Here is a 26,462-nt window from a genome sequence, read left to right as displayed (position 1 = left end):
AAGAAGGTAGTCGAAAGTGTCCCAATTTCAATAAAATTTGAGTCGTGGAGAGAAAGCAGTGATCGATTTGTCGTGGAATTATCTTAGTATATGTTACTCACTTCACTAAAAACAAGCACTCACTCACTGAGTGACTCACTCACTCACTCACTCACTCACTGGCATTATTAATGTACACTCTGTTGCACTACACTACTCACTTACTCACTCACTCACTGGCACTATTATTGTACACTCTGTTGCACTTCACTACTCACAATAAATGTTCAAACAGGTCTCCCTCTGTCTCTACGCAGTTTTGAGGCCTTCTGATGGAGGAATTACGAACATTCTCTAACACCCCTTGTTCTTTAACAGCTTCAAATGCCGCGATTATCCGTTGTCATAATGTTTCTACAGTATCAATTATAATTGAGTAGACCTTTTGTTTTACATACCCCCAGAGGAAGAAGTCCAAGGGAGTTAGATCTGGAGATCGTGGAGGCCAATCTATTACACCTGCACGGCCTATCCAACGACCCGCGCAGGAAATATTTAAAAAGTCCTTCACAATATTCGCAAAGTGTGGTCCAGCTCCATCTTGCTGGTACAGCATGTTCTACCGCACATTCAACGCAACATCTTCTAAAAGAATTGGCAGTTCGTTCTGCAAAAAATTTAATTACCCTTCGCCTGTCAATCTTGCTGGTAGAAAAAATGGCCCAAAATTTGATCACCAATATATAGGGAGATAATCGAGGCAGAAGATGGTGCATTGTGATGTACGTGAGATTACGTACACACAAATTTGCAGGTATGGTTTTGCATACGCCATTATTCATTCAATTATTATCTTGACAATGTTTGGGATTGGCCGCGGCGATGCGACCAATCGGGCGCATGCTCGCTGCCGCGAGGAGCGCGACAATTGAACTCGCTACCGATACCGGTGCCGCGGCTGGGCGATACCGGTGGTGGCCTGGCCGGGCCATCTCGGGGCTGACGCCTAGACTAATTACCTATTGTCTCTCCCTCCTTAATTAGTATTGCCTTGCGGCACAGACGTGGGCCGCGCTGATTGGCTAGGTGTTGTCGGTGTCCGAATCGGTGGCTCGGCACGTGCCGTCTCCGTGATCCCTCTCTCGCTTGTGAATCTCGTGCCGATGAACATCTTCGTATCTCCAAAGCACTACTCAGAAAAGAGCTACCGGTGTTCCGGTAATTCTGAATCGGGTTTGAGTTTCGCTTTTCCACACCGCGTACTTGCGATGTTGTTCTTTAGTTAAATAAGTGTGTGAATTTAATAATTAGGAAAACTGTTCGTTCCATAATCGGTGTGCTCGTTTATTGTGCAGCCATTCCATTACATATCAAAATTACTAATAACCATTAAATACTTTGCGCCGCGTGAGTTATTTTTCTCGCGTGTTAATCAAGAACGTAGGTGCTCCACGTTCTTGTACAAACATCTCCTTTACTCAGATAGCTGCGGATATATTTATATGTTATGTGCATACAATACTATGTCGTATATATGCACAGGTATTAATAAAAATTGCAAGATTTTAATAATGTCAGAAATGACATCATTATGACTGTCATTATGTCAATATAGATTAATGTTTTACACATGCAAATATCAAATGCTGATCAATAAGTGCGATACTAAATGAAAATCTGTGTTCGTCCTATTCTTTAAATAATAACAGATTTAATCATATCAATCAGTACAAGTTATCGTATTGTATTATTTACAGCAGTTTGTATGTTTGTATTTTTTTCGGGATAAAGGAAAAAATTGAGGTAGCTGTCGCCACTACTGAAACAGTCCTTTAAACGGAAAATGTTTAGAATTGTTCGAGAGTATTGTGATTCAGTTTAATTGAATTCCTGTATTCTTTACAAGATAAGGGCTTAAATAATTAATTATTTACTTTAGTTTATTTCCCCCGCCATAATTAAATGAGCACAGTACTACTTTAACTTTTCCAGAAAGAGTGACCCAAAAAATGAGGGGTGTTGTAGCATCTTTTTGATCCCACGATTTTGGAACTGAATTTTGTGCCAAATGATACCTTAGAATGAGACACCAATAACAACAAACTTTCACGATGAGGTGATAATTAGTTTATGAGATATGGGAGGTGAAGGAAATGTAAGTTCATTAATGATGTAAATTTCAATATTTTTTACATAGATCCGCTATATTGAATCGGCCATTTTGAATTTTGAAAATCTAAGTTCATATTTGTTGTTGGCAGTTAGTAAAACCCCGGGGAATAATTCTTTAAATTATCGGACTCTCATAAAAGTCCGTAAGTCGAAGCGTATGAGCTGACGCGTTAATGTATTTTCTCTTCTTTCACCTGCCATATCTCACAAACTAATTGTCATCTCAACTTGATTTGTTGTGATTGATGTCTCATCATAAAGTATCCTTTGGCACAAAATTCAGTTCCAAAATCGTGGAATCAAAAAGAGGCTACTTCTTGGGTCACTCTTTGTAATCAATTTCGTCACGTTTTCACTTTTTATAGTATCCTAAAACATTATAATTCATTTTGCAGTCAAATATAATACGAACGATATTAAATATAGGCAATTCGTTAAAGATCTATCCTCTGGATCCATAACTAATTATAAATGCAATTATAGATATTAAGATACCATTTATACTGTTTGCAGTATAACGTAGGTTCAGGATTGTACACCTCTACGATTCAAAGGAGAAATATCATACAGGAATGATCAGAAAAACTGCAACTATAAAAACTGGACAAATGTTCAATGAGTTACATGTTCCACGTGGTAGTTAATTATACATTTCTTGTGAACATTGGCGTGTTAATTCCAGGGCAAGTTTGTATTCGTACTAAAATTATATTCATCCAACCCAGGTCCTTTTAATGAAGTCAGCAGCCCGCTCACCGATCATGATGGCGGGAGCGTTCGTGTTGCCGGAAACAACCCTCGGCATGATACTGGTGTCGGCCACTCGGACACCTCTCACCCCCCTCACGCGCAGTTGATTGTCGACTACCGCGAGAGGATCGTCAGATGGACCCATTTTGCAAGATCCCGCCTGATGATTTTCTGGTGCCGTATCGTGCTTGATGGCGCACTCCCAGTACGCGTCACAACCGAACTTCAGGTGTTCGCAGTTCTTTACCGGAGTACGATCCAGCTGGAATCCATACCTGTGAAATAAAAATTGGTAAAAATGGGGTCAATTATGGTTGATCCGAGGTTGTAGCAATAAGAGTTCTTTTTGTGTACAATCGCTCGCGACCATACTCGCTAAGGAAAAAGCATCAGGCGCCCGAAATACGGAATGAGACACAGTATCATACTGTGTCTTGTAGCGTTTCTCGTCCGCTTTCAGTCTTTGTTACTGATTTCACTTTATTAAAGTATGAAATAAACCTAACGCACAAAACCGGACAGACCCAGTCAAGTAGGGAAGACGGGGGAAATACCAGCCAGTTAAAAAAAAAGTCAAGATATTTAATCAATCAGTTTAAATATTTATTAGAACCTTTGGTAATTCATTAAACAAGTAATAAACAATAATATAAGAGTACCTTTTTCACGTGCCACGAACTCAAAATAAACTATAACATTTTCTTGAAAAACTCGTTCTAGCCCCCATTGCTCGCATGTTGGAGTAATGAGGGCCAAGCATGTCTTCACACAGAACGCAGGAAATTATGTAGTCCAAAAGTCTTAATACTAAATAGATACCAATTACACAGTTCGACAACCATCTTGACTTGTAACATCTAATAGCCGTTTCTTATAGGTTTTCATGCTCTGAAAACAAATCCACAAACCGTTTTTCGCCATCACCCTCAGTTTTTAAGAAATTCGATTTTGAAAAAAAAACTGCAAATTTTCTACTTTGAACATCTTTTGTGTCGAAACGGTACTACTTATTCGGTTGCTCGTTACGACAAATTATTCTATGAACCCTCCCGAATAAAACAATATAAGTTATTATTGCATTATAAACATTTAAATATGTTTAAACATCGATCACATGGAAATGGACCCCTGAAATGCATGCACCCATTTCTGAAGATATTTTTCAATTTATTTCCAAAACTAAGTGCCTAGGATTAAATCTGACTATTCCACGCGATTTAGCAGACATTTTTCCATCGGAAAGTATCAACAGAAGTGGTAGGTCACGTTTTGTTTTCAACACAGAAGCGAAATAGTTTGACAAAATGCGCGGTGCCGACAGTGGTAGTCAACGGCGCCGCGCGATCCACTGCTGCTCAGCGTAACACAATCGCTTAACTTGCGTGACTACTACAGTCATGATCATGTCACTGCAGAACCGTGGAATGCTCGTGGGGGGGGGGGGGTGTTCTGATTCGAAGATGCGATCTACCAAGTGACCTAGTGTCCACCGCGGGGAGGTGACTGCTCTTCGGATTCCTTCCAAACCCTACCCAACCAACCAACCATACGTAGGACTCCCTGAATGTTTAATCTGAATCGCCTTGTGCAGGTAAAATGCGTACGAATCCCAGTGGATTTGTTATCAAATTTGGAGAGTTTCTGTCTGGACAACAAAATTGACCGAATGTGGCGATCGCGAGCCCCTGCGCCACATACATTTGATGATACCTCAGTCACAAGCTGTACTGAACGCTCTACAGCGACTGTGTGGCAGGAATACTTGGTGAGAGACCATTCTGGCAAGGTGTTTTTTTTTGGCCAGGAATAGCTTACCTATAAGTTCTTTGTTGGATGCGCGTCTGAGAACTGATGCACCGTGACGCAGACGTCTGGATTATCCCAGGTAATCATTTCATGATAATCTGACGATTGAAATTTGAATTCAGGTACGATATTGAACCCCTGTGGGTCATTATCCGCAGACAGAATTCCATTGCGAATGGTCCTTGCCATGTTTTCGAGGTTATCAGGCCAAGCGGGTATATTCCATTAAAATACCGAACAGTTGTAGACACTTCGATCTAGACACAAGCTTATTTTGCCTTGCCAGAGAACCTCCTCTTTGCCATCATGACAGACCGCCAGCTTCGTGCGCATCAAAATGCACTTCAGATATTACTGAAAGCTACAGAGGTGGAACAAATCGAGGTCACTAGCATGGTGATTTTGGTCAATATTGTGCCCAAACTCAATTTTCAATCAACATATTATCATGAAATGATTACCTGGGATAATCCAGACACCACGTACCCCTGCCACACAGTCGCTGTAGAGCGTACAGCACAGCTTGTGACTGAGGTAGCATCAAATGTATGTGGAGCAGGGGCTCGTGATCGCCACATTCGGACAATTTTGTTTTCCGGACAGAAACTCTTTAAATTTGCTAACAAATCACAGTTCATAAGCATTTCCCCTGCAGACGGCGATTCGGATTAAACATTCAGGGTGTCCTACGTATGGTTGGTTGGTTGGGTAGGGCTTGGGAGGAATCTGAATTGCCGTCACCTCCCCGCGGTGGACTAGGTCACTTGGTAGATCGCATCTTCGAATCACCAACTGAGCGAAGAAACGCGTTCAGAACGCACCCCCCCCCCCCGCGTGCATCCCCCAGTTCTGAAGTGACATGATCATGACTCTGTGGTATTTATTGATAACTTTTCAGCATAATATGTGCATGTGAATGCATCCGTATCGCCAGAAGATGCCATCCGATGAAGACCATAAGTTTAGTCTTTTTACCCAAAATCTTAAAAATTGACCCTCACAGTGGAGACAAAAGATATTGTCCGATTCGGAAAAAATTATACACGATATGTCCTTATGGGTATGTCACTTTTGGCGGGTATTAGAAATTTATCCGAAAAAAGTTGCAAATAGAACCACTCTAGTGTGTAACTCCTTGAAGGCAGTGCAGCAATTGCCCGGTTGGGCGGCCCGAAGCCATCGTTTAAACGGGTGGCTTGGGTTCGCTGCTCGGGTGGCGCAGGCCGCCCCTATTGAGCTGGCGCGAATGTCGACAACACCCGAAGATTACGCCTATTTGGAGATTGAAATAGATCTGGGTTAGCTGGGATGGGGGCTGAGTTAGGCTATGTGAGGGGGCAAACATGGCAGACATGGCAGACAGACATGGGCGGTCTGGGCGGATGTGTCCGTAGCGGCTCCTCCTTTCATCTCTGCCATTGTGTGTCGGTGGGGGCGTCTCTCAGCCAGCTCAGGGGAATGTGCCGACCGGGAATGTGGCGCATGCAGTATGTGTAAGGTGCAACCGAATGGGGCGGTTACACGGGTCTCATTTTGGAGATTCCCGTATCCGGTGGAGTTGTCTAGGCCGAGACGTTGTCCTGTCGCGTGGGGGAATTTTTGCGGGGGACCATCATGCGGGTCGACTGCTTCACTAACTGGGCAGAGAAGCGTGTGGCGTCATTTGATGACTAGGTCTGAGCGGAGCAGGTTGCTGCTGCCTTGGCCGCGTATGGGTTGCAACGTGAAGACCGAGAAAGTCCAGTCGGCGCCACCCAACTCGCCATGGATCGGTGTGGATGCAGTGCCCTCTGGCCGCGGCGCATCAAGTGACTGCGGCGTGGAGGGTACTGGTGGGATGGATCTCGACGTGTTTGGAGAAGTTGCCGTCGTGGTTGCTGCAGTGCAGCTTTCTGCTGCCACAAGTCGGGGCATGTGAGGCAGCGGTGCGCGATTGCTGAGGATAGATGCGGGGGCAAGCACTCCTGCCCTCGGATCCTACCTATGCCGTTATGGTGCCACAGGAGGAATGTATGATTTTCGGGTCGGTGGAGGTGCCAGCCCGTGCTGAGGGAAGCCGGGACGAGGATATGGACACCGCTGTTTAATGCAGCGTTCCCTCCAGATCAACCTGAACCACTGTTGTAGGAAACAAAATCTGCGTACAGACCCTGCGGGGCGCTTGGCTGGCCGTCGCCGTGAAGCAGGTACGTAGCGGTCGAACGCCCAAATTGCGTGGGCATATAAGAATTGGTAGTTGAGCCAATCGACTATTTTTAATGAAGTTGATATAAGTGCATTAATTATAGCTCAACTGTGTCGTGTTCAGTATCATTTTCATTCGGAAAGCACAAAGAATTAATTGGTATCGCTTTCGTGGAGATCCAATGTGAAGTGCGGAAGTTCACATTTTCCCCTGATTTATAACTAATGCTATCCTTGTCGTTTATGGCCCCATTGAATATCTTTGAAGTTATTTGTTGGCTGGCCCTTTAAATTGGTTGTATATGCAGCTGTATATCTTCGTTTTACTATCGCCTCTTGTTAATCCCTCCTCTTCCCGACTACCGAATGGACATTTAAATTGGTTGTGTCATTTCGTCTCTCTCTCTAAAACTGGTTTCTTCGTCAGAGTGTCGCCTTTTAGTATACATCCTCTTTGACGAAACGGTGCCTGGTATCACCGGGAGCCGCTAGGAAGTTGGAAGTCGTGGACGAACCAGTGTCTAGTATCACCAGGAGCCACTAGGAATGTTAGTTTAGCCTCGTAACTTTATAATGCTGTACATCTCGAGCAGTAAAAATGTGTCTCTGTGCGTTTATCTCACAGTGGAAATTCAAATGATGATTGAATTCTTCTAAATGAACTCTGAGTTAGAAATAACAAAGTATATTCTGTGTGTAAACTGGGTCGTTACAATTGTGTAGTGTATGATTGTTCGGAACGCTGTCCGTATTCCGTTTTGTAAATATGTTTATGTACATATGTTTTGATTTAGGTTTTAATGTTGTAAATATATGTAAATAGTTAAACTGCGCGGGCGAAGAAGGGACCGACTGCCTACTCTCGTCGATTCCGCAATTCGGGTGGACCGACTAGCTCGGGTTGTGGGATCGGCGAGGAGGGCGGCCGAGCCCGACCGACGGTTCGCGAACTCCGAGGGAGGAGGCTTCTTCCTCGCGCTCTCAAGTGCTACCGTCGGTGGACGAACGTGCTAACGTGTCTTGCTTTTTGCAAACTCCTTGTGGTCCCATGAGAGTGTTCGCTTGCGGAATTGTGAACTTTTGTACTCAAAAAACAGCTGTTGAGCCGTTGCGGCGCGTTTGAATTGTTTTTTTACCGCTAACGGGTTCAAGCTGCGCTCGCCCGGCGACCGTTAATTCGCGGACCAACATCGCCGAGACAAGATTCGTGACACGCACCTTTGCGACCTTACTTTTCGCGCCCAGTTTTGTTTCCTGTATTTTTCGAACATTTACGTTCGTTCGCCCTGCGCCCACGCGCTTGCATCCACGGTCTCGGTGTACCCCCCACCTCTGTTTATGAAGTTTGTATGTGTACGACGTCCGTCACGGACCGACGACCAGCCAATTAGATAAGCTGTTTTGTCCGATGAACGAGTCGTTTTTTTTCCACCTGCTCGCTTTCCCAACGAGTCGCGTCAGCGCCGAGAATCCGCTCTCGTCTTCGCGGAAACAAGATATGTACATGTAAATTATTAAACATTTCGTGGGGGTTTTAATGAACAAAAAACCCACACTACTCTGGTATCCCCAGGGATTCCCCTCTGGAGGCGCATGGATGTCTTTTCAAGATTTCCCCACGTTAAAAAAAATTATAAATGTAATTAACATTTGTTTTCTCTTTTTAACGTGGGAAAATCTTCAAAAGACACACCGACGCACAGTAAGGTATTGGCCTCAAAAGCTGGCCACAAGTCGATTTCAAAATTTTGCGTGAGTCTTAAAATTTTTGCTGCATGAGATACTTGACTATGTGAGGATCAATATTGCAATATTGTTTTTTTTTTCATTTTTGCACTAATGAAGCAACGGGCTTTGTCGAAAGTTAAGAGATTTTAGAGCACGCGTTTCTTTCTTAACCATACTCTGAAACATCATTGGCTTATTCGTGATTTTTATATGTTGTAAAGAAATTGTGTGAATTCTTGCATTATGGAAGCTTTTTAGGGACATATATGTAAAGAAAGTGTACTTTCTTTATTTGAATGTGCCGAGCCTCGCGCGAGTGTGCCTGTAGAACAATAGCGAATCTGCAATATCGATCGATAGAGAGGGATAGCAAAGGGATGTAAGATAGAGCACGTGTGCAAAATCTAGGCAGAGTAGACAAAAGGAAACTGTTAGAAAAGAAGTTAATAGTGCAAATAGAGAAAGGATAAATTAATGAAATTTAATTGTCGTTTCTTTGTTTTACAGAGAAACGAATTCTAGTTGGTTACCAATTGAAAATCCTCAATAAATTATCTCATAAAATGATAATTTCAGTTAAAATGGCAACAAAACTAATGTTTGAATTTAAATATGTGGCATCACCAAAAGAGCCAAAAACAAACATCATTGCCATAACCTCAATTACAATAGAGGGCAACAAGCAGTATGCTCTGCCAGAAGAGATGACATACATAGAGAAACACAAAGAATTAATGAAAACAGATGAATATAAAAGAGTGAAAAAGAGTTTAACCAAGAGACATCAGGTAAGGAAGGTGTGGATTTCACTAACCACAGATATGGAGAAAGTGTATATACAGGGTGTCCCACCTAAGACTGGACAGCGCGATATCTCCTAAAGTATTGGAGATAAAAAATTTAAAAAAATATGTAATTGAATGGTTCGAGAGGGCCAATTTATTAGCCGAGACGATTTTTTTATTATTATTTTGAAAGATACGATAGTCAAGTTCGGTTTTTCAAATGGAACTATTTTTTTTTAACACCTGAGTTGATAGTGCGTTCCAAGACAAATTGAATAAGCTTTAATGTATACACTTTATTTCCACTGGTTTTTAAGATATTGCGCTTGAAAAATTACTGATTTTCACTGGAAGAAAACCCTCTGGAATAGCAAGGACCGGAGTCGGTCTTACAGGCGCCACGGGTGGCATTTGTTTCGTTTCAAAGGACAAAAGCGGGCTCAGGGGGCGAGGCGAAATTTCAACGTCGTAACGGTAGGCAATTGTTTGTTCTCGAAGCGTTCGTTGGGAACCATTTGCCTGCCAGATGACTAAAAGGCAATCGACATCGTGCCATTTTTTCTGGTATTTTCGACTACTTTCGTCCTGAGATAATCCGTTAAATTGTTCTGTCAGTGAGGGTACACGGTTACCTCGGACCGGTACATCCCGTCGTCCACCGCTGACTCACAGAACAATACGGTCATAAACCGCGACCCTGGCTAAACGCTCCAACCGAACAACCTAGCTAGGTTTGTTAGCCAGATGTCTGGTTTTCCTCCGCTACGTCACCAAAGGGGAGAGGTCTTCCTCCTCCACCACCGAAATCGAGGAAGGAAGGTCCCTCCTCTTCGAGGAGAGGTTGGCCAATCAGCAATTTTGGCACCTCTCGAAAGTCTAACGCTTGTCTACCTTCGAAGCCGAAAAAGGGAGACGGGACAGATTTCGAATCGGTCTGCCAAGAAAACAACTTCTGGTCTCTGGTTGAGACCTCGAGCGACACAAAAAAAAACGATCAGATAACTTTGCGAGGATCTAGTCAAGCATTCGTGACTAGAACTCTCAATCAAACAGTTCTTACTCAAATCATCGTTCGGATTTGAGTAATTACTCTGGTCAGCGTTCATGACCAAGACTATCGAACAATTTACATTCGTGCTTGTGTGATCATGCTTGTGTGATCATCGTACATCAACGAGCTATATCAATTTAATAATCACTTAAAATTAATTTGGCGAGTGATAAGGTTGCCAGCATCGCGTACCACGGAGTCTCTTGGGCCTTACAACCCCAAGAGGAAAGACAAAACTTTCGCGCGTGTTGGTGGCTAACAGCATTGCCTGTTGAAACTGATACCTACGTGCCAAAGGTCTACGACAGGGTTCGCAGGCCCAAAAGCTAGACAATTCTTTTCCGTCAGAAATGTTACTTAGGAAGGTACATTTGCGGTATCGAGAAGCGCACCGTTACTTTTATCTCGCACTTGCATCTACGCTCGGATGGCCGGTTCTTTTGGAAGGGATGTAAGTTGGATTGGTTAGGTTAGGAGGAGTGAAAGTTGCTAGACTAAATTTCAACCATAGGGAGCAGATTGTATCAGAACCAATCGGATTTGCTTCCCTCACAAACGACTGCTCTCTTGAAGAGGCCCGCTTCACAGCAATACCTCCACCCCAATGCCCACCTTCTCTCGCACGGAATACGTCAACGCGTGCTTTTGTTTTGATATTGGAGCTCGTGTTTATACTCGAGAGATAAGGGATCTGTGTGAATTTTTAGGGAAGACAACGCGTCGACGGTGAGCAACCCCATTTCTTTTGTGCCTCTCTATATCCGTATTGACGGTGGATTGTAGGATCGTAGATGTCTGGATGCCAGTCATTGAATTCAGGAGATGATTGAAACACTTTATTACAAAACACAGATGCACTATAATATTAAAGTAAACCGTATTCCTCTCCGGCAGGAGTACTGATAATGATCGAACTTACGCCCTACTTCGCGCAGACCGATTACACGGAGGGTAGCGAACTAAAAGACTTTTGAAGTTGAAAATTGAGTGATATTTTCCTACTCCTTTTTTGCCTACAAACTCTAAGTAAATTTTATAACATTTTGAAACATTAACTGTGCGCTTCTCGATACCACAGATGTACCTACCTAGCATTTCTGATGGAAAAGAATTGTCCAGCCTTTGGGCCTGCCATTCCTGGCGTAGACCTTTGGCAGGTAGGTATCTGTTTCAACGGGCAATGCCACCCGTGGCGCCAGCAAGACCGCCCCCGATGCTTGCTATTCCAGTGGGTTTTCTTCCAGTGAAAATCAGTAAATTTTCAAGCGCAATATCTCAAAAACCAGTGGAAATAAAGTGTATACATTAAAGCTATTGAATTTGCCTTGGAACGCACTATCAACTGATCTCTTAAAAAAAATAGTTCCATTTAAAAAACCGAACTTGACCATCGTATCTTTTAAAATAATAATCGAAGAAAAAAATCGTCTGCGCTAATAAATTGGCCCTCTGGATCCATGCAATTCCGTGTAAAAAAAAATTATCTCCAATACTTTAGGAGATATCGAGCTGTCGAGTCTTCCCGTGGACACCCTGTATGTGCTCGAATTCTTTTGTATGGGAACATGATCATTGGTGGCAATGCATCACCTGTAGTAGAAAATATACACAGGGCAGTGAGTGATTCTATTTCTTTCCCTGACGATATTTCATAAAAATCTTTGTCATTTCTTGGACCTAAAATATGTCCATTTTTCGGAGAGAGCTGGATACCAGTTTCGTCTCCATTGAATATGCGTTTTGGTCTTTCTAAAATACTATTGAGTCCATTCTCTTCCAAATATGATTTTAGTTCGCGCATGCACTCTCTCAAATTTTCCTCGGTCACTGATGCTCGACCTTTTGAAATCATTTCTGTGTTTAGTTTTACTATTTCAGGATGTCTCGTTAAAAATAATTTTTGCCATTTATCCCCTGGCCTATTGTCAGTAAATGTCGTTTTTCGTAATGATTCATTAAGTACCTTCTGTTCAGCATTTTTTACTTGGCCAGGATGCATCAGGAAACCGAGCCTGGCTTTATTTAATATCCACTACTTTAAGCGGTTTTCTTCTTTCATAGTTAAAATAGGTTTCGGGCCCTTTTTGCAATGTTCGGGAGCCTTCCCTGATAATTTTGTATGCAATGTAGACTTAGAAATTTTATATGTTTTCGATGTTTTTCCTATATTCGTTGTTCTTTTTCTATATTATCCAAGGCTCCATTTAGATCATTACATGTATATTGATGTACGGTATATATTTTGTAATGTTTGCCATCTAAATAAAAAAAGAAAAATAAGATACCTACAAGTAAATGTGTAAACTGTTTGTTTATTAAAAGAAAAACAGCTTCAAAAGGTTTAAGTCCATTCTGTCCATCTACTGCCTTTAGGTTAGAAAATCCATACCAGTACGAGGACAGTCATTTTTATAAGTTCTATCGTTTTATTTTTCTTTGTTCACGCGTTTATTTATAAATTGTTTATTGGGTTCGTGTAAAGAAACTACACGGCGTTAAACATAAACACTTTAATATCTAAAGGTAGCTCGTACAAGACTGACATAAAGGAACCGTGAACCACGTAGCCGCCACGTGCATGTGTCTCGCTTGTCGCCCTGAAGCAAGCCCCCTTCCGTGCGAGACGCTGCTGGTCGCGCGCTGCGTGCCCCGCAGCGTGCCCTCTGTGGGGAAACGTGCTGTACCCAACATTGTTAATATTAGAATGCAATCATCTATTACATACCTTTTTTCAATACATCCGAATACGTTTTTTATTAACTTTAAGGCACGGGATGCTGAGCAATAGCTAATAACAAAAGAGTGACTCGCGCATAGTGGCGTAAAATCGTACATACAAATACATTTTTCGCAAAATTTTTTTTTTTCGATAAATATGTTAATGTTTTATAAAACAAAAAACGTTTTTTCTACAAAATAAAAAAAACAATAACATACATTAAAACTCTAGTTCTTTCAATATTAACGATTAACCAACGATTCGTCCATCTACTGGGCCCCGTCCATCTACTGGCCTGCTTACCCTACCAGGCGGCATCTCTTGCAACGACGTAACCTGGAGAATCACTCTGTATAAAAAATGATCGGAAATCAAAATGAGCTGCAAGTACGTAAAGGTGCTTACCAGCAGCCTGCAAAGGAGGCACTGTGTAACACTATGTAAGATTCGGTTAAATACCTGGCGTAGCCAGGCAAGGTCAAGGTATTGATGAATAAGAATTATTTAACTCTTTCGTTACGGCGTACATTTCCGCGATAGTGTTTTTTACTAAAATTTTTTTTTACTCTACTACAGATGCTGATTAAAGTCGTACGCTAGGATCGGCAACTCGGTCCGTGATGCCGACTAAAGTCGGCGCTCGTACACACAGGTCGTCGCGTGGGTGCCGATTATAGACGGCACTCGTAACAAAAGTGTTAAAAACGCAATATAATGAAAATGTACTCATATTGTCAGATCTTTAAATTGGCAAATGATCTGAAAGCATGCGAGAGAGAAGGTATGGGTATTGATGATCTGAGAATACCTTGCCTGGTCACGCCAAGTATTTGACCGAATCTTACATAGTGTTACACAGTGTCGCCTTTGCACGCTGCTGGAAAGCCCCTTTATGTACTTGCAAGTCATTTTGATTTAACATCTTTGTTTATATTGTAATTATTATTATCTTTTATTTTTGGTGATTTATTTGATAATACTCTTTTCCGTCCTCGACTTTTTTCATATACTTGGCGTGATTTTTGTTTACTTTTTTGCAGTTATTCTGGCGATTGTATATACATATACAGCAGCGTTCGCGCTGCACCCCGCCTTTTGCACTGTCGTAGCTATAGAAGCAGAACCTACACTGAAGCAAAACCCACCGAACGTTGTGATCATAGTTCCTAGCGACACTGTGGCCTGCGAGAGCAGCGACACGATCAAGCTGGCTGTCCTGGATTTGATTTCCGCGAAGGCGGAAAAGCTGCAAGTCAGGAACGTGCGCAGAATCCAGAGCAACGGCATCCTGGTGGAGACGGTGAAGAAAAGCGACATTTCCGCCCTGATCTCCAACGAGAAGCTGAAGGCGGCTGGCTTCGTGGTCGGAGCGCCGGCCAAGAGGAACCCTCGGGTGATAGTGTTCGAAGTTACGAGGTCCGAAAACGACACCGCAGCGCTTTAATCCTTCTTCGATCAAAACGCAGAAGGCGTAGAGAAGATCCTGCTGATGCAGGAATCCAGACTGGCCTCCAAAGCCGAGGACAAGAAGAGAGACTGCTGCAACTGGGTCTTAGAAGTCTCCAAAAAGGCAAGAGACATCCTCATAAATAAGGAACGTCTTTATATCGGTTGACAGTGCTGCAAGCTTCAGGACTACATAGTAGCAACTCGCTGCTACAAATGCCACAGTTACGGGCACACAACCAAATTCTGCAGCACAGAAAAGGAATCTGAAAGGAATCAGAAAAGGAGCCACTGTTTCGGAAACTGCCCCAATAAAAACAAACCCCCCACCTACGCTAACTGCAAAAAATCCGGGAACCAATCCACCCATACCGTCACCGACAAGCAGTTCCCAGTCGACACAGCCGCTGTGAATCAGGTCCTCTCTGGATTATGCCCACTATGACCCCATTCAACGAACGCAGCCTTAAAATCGTTCAGTTAAACATGCGTAGATCTAAAGTCGTCTCCGTGGAAACGTGTCGATTACTAGAGGAAAGGAACATCGATATGCTCTTAATGTAGGAGGACTATAACATCAAAGGGAACTTCGTAGGGCTGGGCGGCAGCTCTCTGATAGTTTCAGAGGCAAACCAGGAGAAGATCAGATGGCGGGTATTGTAATAAATAACCGTGATCTTACTATCCTTAAACTCGCGCACCTCAGTGACGCCCATTGCACGTGCGTGGAACTTACAGACCCCTCCGGCTCCATATATCCTGCCAGCATATACTTCCAATGCTCTCACCCAATCGAACCATATCTAGATGAAATCCTGAAAATCGCCGCAGAATTGCCAAGACAACAGTTAATAATCGCCACGGACACCAACGCCAAATCGCCTCTCTGGCACTGCAGATACATCGACGCGCGCAGAGAATCGCTCGAAGAGATATTATCCCCTCTAAACATCGCCGTTCTCAACGAACCCGACAATACACCCACGTCCATCTTGCATCTCGATATGTCGAACATCGACGTAACTATGGCAACCGGGCCAGCTATTAACGTCGTCAGGGACTGGGCCCTTCACGAACACTGGACATCCAGTGATCACAACGCGATTTCATTCACCGCCAGTTCTCGTAACAACACCGCGTACGCGATTCGTCACCCTAGATTCAAAACGACCAGAACCAACTGGAAGCGATTCCAGGAGGCACTTCTGACCGAAATGCATCGAAACCCCGTACACTTTCCACCGACCACCGCTCCACCCGTCGACGAATTCGTGAGTACCGTCGAAAATTATGTCTTAGCTGCGGGCGACTCTTCCCTTAAGATGAAATGCCCTTATCAAACAGACATGAAAAAACAGACGAATAAAGCGCGACGTGCCTTCCAATCGGAACGCGACCAAATCTGTAGACGCGATAAGAAGCTACGGTACCTTAAACGGAGGAAGAAATACACCGCGACCATATTTAGGATTGGAAATGGGAGCTGGCGTGAATACATCACGAAAGTAGGCAATTCCAACCCGTGGGGCCCCGTCTACATATCTCACACTGGCAAAATAATGCCAGAATAGGCCCTCTCAATGCCCAGTTCAGGCCCCAACCTCGCTATCACCTGGGAAGCTGCCGCCAGCAACCTCTAGAATTCCCTTGTACCCGACGACACCGTGGACACTACGGACGGGCTGAGAGAGAAAAGCGCGCGTACAGCGCTTCTCTCCCCGACTCCTGAAACGTCCCTGACTTCACGCCCCAGGAAGCGCAGGAGGACATCTTAGGCCTCAAAAACGGCAGGGCTCCCGGACCAGACCGGATTGAGTTCGAGATCGTCAAAGCCTCGTTTTCGGTAGCACCTGAAACTTTCCTCGTGTTATCCCGAATTTTTATCGTCGAATTTCCCTTGGCACTGGCTCGCGACGCTCGTTAAATTTGCATACGCCATCTTGCCACCCAAATCCTCGTATGGGTGTAAAGCCAACCCGGCTACACTAGTTGTCGTAGCTATATCGGTGGTAAACAGTACCTGTCTGTATACATATGCACCGGATAAGACAAAATTCTTTCTTGGGTACATTTCTGCAACCCAAAAGTATTCCCGGATGTACATACTCTATGTAAATGCATCAGCATACACCAATCCTAATGGGAAAGAGAGGAATAGAACGCATATACCCGTCCTTTTCACACTATCTTTTGTTCTGCTTCTCAGCATCTGTAACTAATGCAGCGACAATGCTAGCTGATCAGTTTTCTGCCGCTTGCACTACGGTGAAGATGCAGAAAGCATCGGGGTTTTATTTACTGCGCAGATATTGATACTTATGGAATATTCATAATTTGTGAATTGTTCCATTCCTGCGTGGTTCGTTATCGTAGTGGTGATAAGTATGTGTGATCATTCCATAGCCATGGAATTAAAGAAGGAAGCCGCAGATGCAAGAAATAGACGCTATTCGAAGGGTGATACAAAAGTGAAGCAGCCTACGTTATCTGCAAAGCGTTTGTCCAAAAATACAAAGCGTCGAGAAAGGTAAGTTATATGTTATGGTACAGATTTGTATGAAGTCACAGTTTGAGATGTCGTTGTTGCAATAGTAGTAGCGCGGTATTTTATTGTATATAATATAGTATTATTCATATTCTTCAAATATGTATATCAACGCAGCTATCTTTGACGCTTTACGTACACATATTCTATGCTATGCGCACCGCAACGGATGACATTACTTTACCCCGCTTGCCCCATTCATTTGTTACGTTCGGAACGAAAAATTTCTCTTTTTAAGACGGGGTATGCATCAACAACGCCTAGCGTTATGGGAAATCCCTCGTTGATCATACTCCCGCCTAGTTAGTTAATAATAAATTAGTAAAATCGGAATCCCTTCTTCGAAGCATCGTCGCCTCGACATATTGCCGTCCCGTGATAAGGATAAGGCGGTGCTGACGCAGCGGCGTTCTCACCAGAAAGTCGCGCTCCGAAAGACCCAGTGGCTCTCTTGCTGTACCGAATTCGCTCTGTGTAAGCGGCAGGAGTGTGGTTCAACAATGCCTTGCAGCATTGTGGGAAAGCCCTCGTTGAGCGCACCCCTGACCGTCGCGCTAAACATTGTAACATAATCAGTAACGGCTACATCAGGAATGCGCACACTGGGTTCCTTCTTGGAAGATTGACGGAATCGTATACTTTACATCCGGTCACCGATGCAGGGAACGACGCCTTCCCACGGTTTTGTCGCACGTTTCGTGGATTGTTAATTAGTTAGGAATTGTTCTTTTAGACCCCTATCACAATTTCTGATAATCAACCGACTGTGGGATTCCCCTAGTCAGAAATTGTGTATATAAATTTATGTATGATGAGGAAAAAGGCCTTCAGCTATGTGAAATTGTACCGTGTTGATGTCATGGTTTATAGTGCGTACATATGCTCCGCAAATACAGTTAATATAATTTTCTCGATCGTATATTTGAATCAAGAGAGTATGACGGATGGATGTGAGCAAACACACATACACCCCGCCTCGCTAAGTGGAGGGGCCCATGCATGGTCAAGCGATAAGATGCAGCGTAAGCTTTTTCGACGCGGACCCACCCTGGCCGCTGCCGAGAGCGTGAAGCTGCGGCACTCTGTGACGATAAATCGTGAGGTGCGTGTCATTGGGGTCCGCAAGTGTTTTAGAGCTAGAGTTCTCCGGTCTACTGTGTAACCGCGTGAAAGACTCAACTTTGCGAAACAATTCAAATCCTAAACTTTTCAAAACTAATTATTCGCTTAACTTACTCAGTTAATAATTTAATTTACATTATTTCCGTTTCAATTTATAATTCAAATCAAGTGTGTGTGTGTGTGTTTTCGCGTCTAATCCTTCTTTCTGATTCAGGTTTATCAGCGATCCAGAAAGTTTTCCAAAACTTAAAAAGCAAATTTAAAGCATATTGTCAATTAGATTATTGTGACTGTCTGGTGAGTTGCACATCTTATCTCTTTTTGTACACGAAAATACACCGTTATAATTAATTCGTACCTAACGATAATTTCTGACAGTCAAACGACTGTGGGATTCCCCTAGTCAGGAATTATACCGATTTCACAAACGTCTATTCTTTCTAAATTATTGATTGATTTGTTCATATTCAGTTCTGTTAAATGTTTTACATCCATTCATTATTTAATCATTAAAACTTTATTTACTATTAAATTCTACTCATCAATTACCTATCTGATTCCATTGAAAAGACCCGTACGGGACTAGAGCACCAACGATCCCAAAATCTACCCCTTCTCCTTCTGAGAAGGTACCTAAATAATTATCAACTAAAAGAATCGACTGTTACGACTGCGGCGAGCCTCCTTGCTTTTTCTAAATCATAAACTCAATCCAGCAATACTTGATAGTCTAACGACTGTGGGATACCCCTAATCGATATTGCGTCTAAAAATCGTGCCGCTCGAACACTAAAAAGGCCGCGGCACGTAACACATTCTTTTCCCATTCGTACGTTCATCATTGTTTAATTAATTAATTAATAATCCGATTTATACCGTGTTTGGACTCATTTTTATGTGAAAACTGTCAGCAATACGTTCCTGCAACTTTCGGGCCGATGAGACGGAATGTAGAAATTTTATATTTCGTTATACACTCCTCACATTAATTAAAGGATCACCTCTAGGAGCCCGAAAAATAGGGGCAAGTTTACATGGTCATAACTCCGGTAAAAATAGTCGTATCGATATTTTGAAAATATGGTTTGAAAGCGTGGAATCTCTACTTTCAGCCGCTTTTTCAAATTTTAGATGCATTGCTTTTCGGAAAAGTTATAGCAATATAAAGAGCACTTGGTCAATTTTAAAAAATTTTCTTCAACTTTGCGATGTTCCACGGGGAGCATGAATTTTTTTACATAAATTCCATTTACACCAGTCGAAAGTGGCTACTTTGCTGTGTAAGAAGAGAGTAACAAATTTCTTGTGCCATTTTTTTGGGCCGAGTTAAAATTAACACAGCGTTTTTATGATAGCAAAAGCTATTGAGCGCGCGGAAACTAGGTCAATAATTTGTATAAATTCACACTTCACAAAATTGAAAATGCTTTCATTTATCTATAAGATGAAATTGTGCATTCATTCTATGTTATTAAAATATATACAAAGTTATAAACAACTGAAATATAAGAAATTATGGGATGGTCGTTTTTAATCGCATGTTACATTTTTCGGAATCGTCAGGCATCTTTGAAACTTATATTATTTGATAGTCTATAGTATAAAGAATGTATGTGCGAAAGGAGAAGTTGCACTTTTTTGCGACTTCCAAGTAATAATCAATTATGTTGGCAATAATCAGGCCGCTTGCGCGGAAGAAGTGTCTGCGACCAGAGTTGGGCATAATCAATTAGAAATGTAATTGATTACGTAATCAATTACTTTCATAACGATTACAGAGTAATTCCGATTAAAAAGTAATTGCAATTATATGTAATTTCAATTAAAATGTAATTGCTCTGAACAATTACGATTGTAATTGCCAAATGTAATTGCAGGGCAGTGACAATTACGATTATAATTATGCAGAGCAATTACAATTACAATTACAATTGTAATTGTCAGATGTAACTGTAGGGTAATTACAATTACAATTGTAATTGTCAGATGTAACTGTAGGGCAATTACAATCACAATTGTAATCGTGCAAGGCAATTACGATTACAATTACAATTAACAAATAGTGGTTGCTGCGAAAACAATAGCATTTTTAAATGTTTTGTTATAGATACCGAATTGTAGGTCAGTCATAACTTTATCAAACTGGTGCAAAAATAATAATTTCAGTAAAAGAAAAACATAGAAATATTAATTGTTGTTCGTAGATGGCTCTTCTCGATCGATCGTTTTCTCGCTCTCACAATAATCAGCTGTCGGTCCGCCGGCTGATCGCTCGCGCGGAGTAGCCAAGAAAAAAGTAATGGGGGTCACTTGCATAGCTGCGATCGGGGTGACGAACGTAACAATGTATTAAAATCTAACCTTCTGGTTATAGCAAATGTTGGAAATGACCACCTTCTTGCTCTATGCACGTCTCAAGTCTTCGGTTGAATGATCCTCGTATTCTTCGGAATAAATCCGGTTCATCAGAAATTTCGGCGCATCCATCGAAGACTTGTTGGCGGAGAATATCCATACCGAAAAAGTCAAAGGATTCAAGACCGGGAATCACACCTTGCGTTTTTCATTACCGTTCGTAATTCAGTAATGAAATCTTTCCAAAATTAATAATTCAAGTACAAATACTTCACACAGAACATAAAAACACAAACAAGGATACAAAAACACTCTTCACTGGCATTGAACCGGATAGATAAAGTGTAAGAAAACAAGAGCGTACATAGGCGTTGATAAAACCAGATGTAAATCTTCAAAATATCAGATATAACCAGACAATAGTTTCACTCTCGGTTTTTGTGCGTTGAATAATTATGGAAAGATTGCATTACTAAATTATGAACGGTAATGAAAAATGCAATGTGTGATTCCCGGTCTCGAATCCTTTGACTTTTTCGGTACGTATTCAATTGCCATTTATTAAAATTTATTCCGTAAATATCGTTTCAATAGTAATAAATGTTCATAGTAGCAGTAATAGTAATAGTAATACGATGTAATTGTCCTGCACAATTACAATTACAATGTAATTGTTCTGCACAATTACAATAACAATATAATTGTCCTGCACAATTACAATAACAATGTAATTGTCCTGCACAATTACAATTACAATTACCATGTAATTGTCCTGCACTATTACAATTACAATTGCTATGTAATTGTCCTGCACTATTACAATTAAAATTACTATGTAATTGTCCTGCACAATTACAATTACAATTACGATGTAATTGTAATTGTGGTCAACTAAATTAACGATTATAGGAAGTAATCTGTAATTGAATTACACAATTACATTTTAATCGTAATTTGTAATTTGTAATTAGATTACATTTTGCCCAACTCTGATCTACATATATTTCTGATTAGTAATGTGTGCGTCAGCTTCCGTCATCACGCACACGTTACCACCACTTCTGTAGACGTTCCCCCTCCGCTAAATAACGCTGTGTCTCTGTATTAGCAGCCGAGACGCTGGCTTTATTTCTCGGCTGCTACGAACTCCGTTCTATCCTTCTCTTTTACGACCCATCGACAGCGACAAAGTTACCGCGAGAATCGGACAATACTGTTCGCTGAATACCTATACAGTATTTCCTCGTTACGGGCTCGGTTTGGTGTACACGATACGGACTTTTCGCTATCCCCACCACTTCTGTCTCACTCTTGTCCGCCGAAGGCGAGAGCGAGATGGAACGAGAGCGAGCGAGAGGCACTGAAAGCGAGCGAGGACGGTACGAGACAGACGACGCGTTGATGTTTTGTCTCGCTCCGTCTTTCGGACGCCTGACACTCTGTCCTCGCGTCCAGATTTTGCGAAGCGATTTTCGTGCTCACGGTAAGCGCTTACGACCATCACGCACGCAGTGTTTCATCTCGCTCCTCCCTTCCGCCAGAAAGAAGTGAGAAACGAACACTCGGAATTAGGGCTCTGTTCACGATACGGGCTCAACGCCGGTTCCGACCAGCGAGCCGCTAACGAGGAAATACTGTACCTATATCGTACAAATTCAATTTCGAACCGAGGGACGCCTTTTATTACTTACCAACTACTCCAATAAGTGAAAATTGTTTTATATAAATATTCCTGTTTGGTATCTGTTCCATCAGACATAATGGTACAAACGTTTTTTTTTATGAATGAGGTACTGGAAGCGATGTCGAGGTCAAGTTAGTTTTTTTGTAATAGAACGGTATATTCTTTTATCGAGGTGTCACAGGATGGTATTTCGATTTCTCGCTATGTATCTACTTGGGGATTTCGTCCCGGTAATATGTAATTGGTATCCCCATCGATGTGTGGGGTTGACTTTATCTAAAATAAACAAACGTAACCGAGATCTTGATCACATTGAATGATCAATGAAGAATAACGTCTCCAGCCCCGTAAAACGTTCGGTCCCGTTTCCTGGCAATATCAATCGTGAAATTTTTCATACATTCCTGAGTACCACAAACATCTGTCCGGACGTAAGAAAAGTAATTATATTTTTCTTGACTCAAGCTAAAATCCAACCGACCCCAATGGCCGTACAGGCAAATATTTTGCCCATCTGGGCTACAGGCAGGCAACCTTTGCCGAAAAACCGAAAACAACGCTTCGCGCCCCCATCGACTCACCTTGTGCGAGGGTAACGAAAGTCGAGGCCAGTCCCACGCTTTAGAAAAGCTATCTAAAGAGACAGGGTGATGCGCGGGAAAGCGTGCTCGTTGACGAGAACCAGACGGATCTCCAACACCGGCGCGGTCAAGTAGGGTTTACTTCGCGAAAGGCAAACGACACGTGTTTCTCGGACCCTTTGTTTCTTCGTTATTTTACAACGTTCCATAAAACGAAATACCTCCCTGCAGCCCCTCGTTGAATTTTAGGAGGTACAACGTTAAAAATATGATAATGATTTGGAAAGCCTGTCTATCCTTTCTGCGTCGTATTGTCCGAATGTGCAAAAGGACAAAATGTTTATTTGGAAATATTTTTATTCTTTCAGGTTATAATTTATTATAAATATGGTCCTGTGTGTCGTATACAATGTTGTACCATTTCAATTATATTATTACCAACTCTCTTCTCTCTCTCTCTCTCTCTCTCTCTCTCTCTCTCTCTCTCTCTCTACAGTATTCTAGATTTTCAATGAGAGTCATTCCACGCGAATTTGAAAATTTTCAAGATTGTGGAAATTTACTTCTTTCATTAAATTATAACTGTCGAACAAAGAGACAGGTAAGAATGAGCTATTGAGTGCTTACACTGGGGAAGTAAGAGTACGCTATAAAAATTATGTCTCTTAAAAAAAAACAAATTTTAGACCATTTATTCTGCAATTGTTTTTAAACGATTTAAAATTTTGAAAAAATTGAGGATACAGCCCTATTTGTGCTCTTTACGGACGCGTTTTTAGAAACGCGGAGACTTTAAAATTGGTCGCATGTAAATTAATTGAATGTGACGCTGCGTCGCTCAGCACCGGCTCGTCTGGCTGAGCCGTGCGTACTACAATATGGAACTATCTATTTCTTCCATTCCCAATCTTGCGGGGCCTTGAAAGTTATAGTATACCATATGGTTGAATTTGTCTTGACAGTCACTTTCATATCGGGTAATCTAATATGTAGCATTCCAATTAAAAAACTGAAGGTCACCTTCGGTTCACGGAAAACATCGCGAACACCAAAAGTTGACATACCGTATTATGTTGGGGATAAAAAATATTAAAAGTTTTCCTCTTTCAGTTTTTGTCAAATACTTACCATTCGCGAGAACCCTATATAACAATATCAGATATAGCCACTTGGCCGCTGTGAGCACCGCACGGTCCAGCCAGTCGAGCCGGTGTGATTTGAGGCAGCGCTACATTCAAGTAATTTTCATTTCGCCATTTTAAAGTGTCTGTAGTTCTGAAAACGGATCCGTAAAGAGGACAAATAAGACTATATCCTCATTTTTTCAAATTTTTAAAAAGGGGCCTTCAATTACAAAATTGCATTTGTTTACAACAATTGCAAAATAGATGGTCAAAATTTTTTTTTTTTTTTTAGTGAAATAATTTTTATTAGGTACTCTTATGTCTTCATTGTAAGCACCTAAAAGGTCATTTTTATCAGTTTTTAAGTTCAACAGTTACAATTTTTTGAAAAAAAGTAAACTCTATATTTCAAGGAGCTGTAAGATCCACAATTTTTGACATTTTGAAAAATCCTTCTAGATATGTTTATAGATCCCTCAAGGCTACAACATATCAAGTTGCACCAAAATCCGAAATGTTACTCCGAAAAGTGTCCGACTTCGCGTGAAATGACCCAGGAATGAAATGCGAAAAGTATTCTTTTCACACGCGGTCAAGTGCACGCGTGCCTGCATACACACACAGCCGCGTATCGAAGCGCAGACATGTCTGCTTGTGGTTGCCTTCGCTTGCGAGCAGCGGATACGGTTGTGCAGATGTGTGCGTGTGAAAATAAAACGGGCCAAAAGTGCATGTCCTTCGGTTGCGTAGCGAGGGGATCACGTTGTCTAAGAAGAACATTTGTATCACGTCCTTCTTCGTATCGCGAAGATAAATTAGAATGATATTCACAGTAATGCAATAATAATATTTTCATGAATATAGCATCGTAACATTTGTGATGTTTCTCTAATGATAAATGACACCAAACACGATATAATTTGAATAACACATATTTAGTGGTAATATGTTTCGGCCGCAGAGAAGTATAGCGAATGAAAAAGTTGGAGACAATCGGCAGTCCTTTTTCCACTCGCTCTCTTCTCCTACATTCGAGGCTATCGACAAACTTCTAAAAATATAGGAACTACAGTAACATCTCGATTAGGGTTCAAAATTGTGACTATGTATGATTGGTGTTAATTTATATCACCCCTAGTTGGAGTGTTCCCTCTTGGAACCAGTGAAGCGTGAAATATGGCTCGAGGGCCGATCGTATAACCCGATCCGAAATTGAAAATCGGTGAGAGACAACACCGATATAAACGAGGTTCACAATTAAAAGAATTTTATTTTTGGTTCTTTTTTATAAATTGTTTACCAACATATTTGTGAGAATTTTCTGATTAAAATGACACCAAACACGATATGATTTGGATAATTATATAAATATAAACGATTCGTATTCACGATAAGTAAAAGTTGTCCGATTTATGTTGTATTTGGTATCATTTTAATTAGGAGATTCTAACAAACATGTTGGTAGAAGTTTCATGAAAATGAAACCAAACATACAAATCTTAAATTTTGATTGCGTTAGGATTGTCTCACACGTACACGGGTATCGTTCCGAGGCTTTCGCTTACATCGAGATTTTACTGTATATCTTCTTTTACTATGCTTGAATTTCTTTTCTGCTGTATGTTTTTCTTATTTCTATGTATGTACCACGTGTCAGTGATTATTAACTCTTTACATGTTGACAACGAATGAAGAACACAGCGTGCCTTACGGTAATTCAGGATACCGAGCGGAAGCAGGTATCTCGTACGGAACACAGCCAAGCACATCTGCTGCGGATGAAAATTTTGAAGATTCTCCAATTATCGAAGGAATTGTAGAAGAAGTACATTTCGATACGGACGCAGAAGATATTATAGAAGAAATAAATTTCAATGCGGACGAAGAGGAAATTGTAGAAGATGTGCATTTCGAGTCGAACGAAGAAAGAATTGTGCAAGAAATAGATTTCGACAGAGACAGCGATGAGATACAATCCGTAAGAGACATCAACGAAGATGTTGGAAGCGATGCCGACTACTGGGTGGTAGAAAATGCAGAACCAGAACAGCCGGAAAATCCAATTTCAGAAGGAACAGACTTCGTTGATTTTCCGTATGTTTTCGAACAAATAAAAAATCTTGGAAAACATTCCACTATTGGCTGTGGCATCGAACATTTTGAAATAATTAAATGTCAACGGAATGGACTAGAAAATGTGTATTATGTAGAGTGCAAAGTGTGCATGTCATTCGGACAGAGCACATATCCTGCCTTCGGAAGAGTGATACCACTATGGATATCAACCGCGCCGCTGTTTCCGCAACAATGATGACGGGCGGCGGATATAATCAACTGGAGGACATACTGACTGCCGTGAACGTGTCCTGTATGACGAAAAGGATCTACGAGAAATGTCAGAATGACCTAATCGATGCCCTCGAAGTGGCCG

General features: G+C 41.7%; 1 protein-coding gene across 1 annotated transcript in view; it reads right to left on the bottom strand.

Moving 5' to 3' along the window:
* Window positions 1-1,911: 1,911 nt before the first annotated feature.
* The window catches only part of LOC143376215 (glucose dehydrogenase [FAD, quinone]), a 349,600-nt gene continuing 325,049 nt past the window's right edge, over window positions 1,912-26,462 (bottom strand). The window contains exon 8 of the mRNA XM_076826304.1: window positions 1,912-3,176. Coding sequence (XP_076682419.1) covers window positions 2,864-3,176 — 313 coding nt within the window. The 3' untranslated portion in view covers window positions 1,912-2,863. The remainder of the gene's footprint in view (window positions 3,177-26,462) is intronic.

The sequence above is a fragment of the Andrena cerasifolii genome, chromosome 14, assembly GCF_050908995.1.
Source record: "Andrena cerasifolii isolate SP2316 chromosome 14, iyAndCera1_principal, whole genome shotgun sequence".
NCBI classification, from domain to species: domain Eukaryota; kingdom Metazoa; phylum Arthropoda; class Insecta; order Hymenoptera; family Andrenidae; genus Andrena; species Andrena cerasifolii.
This window is presented reverse-complemented; position numbering and strand designations above follow the sequence as displayed.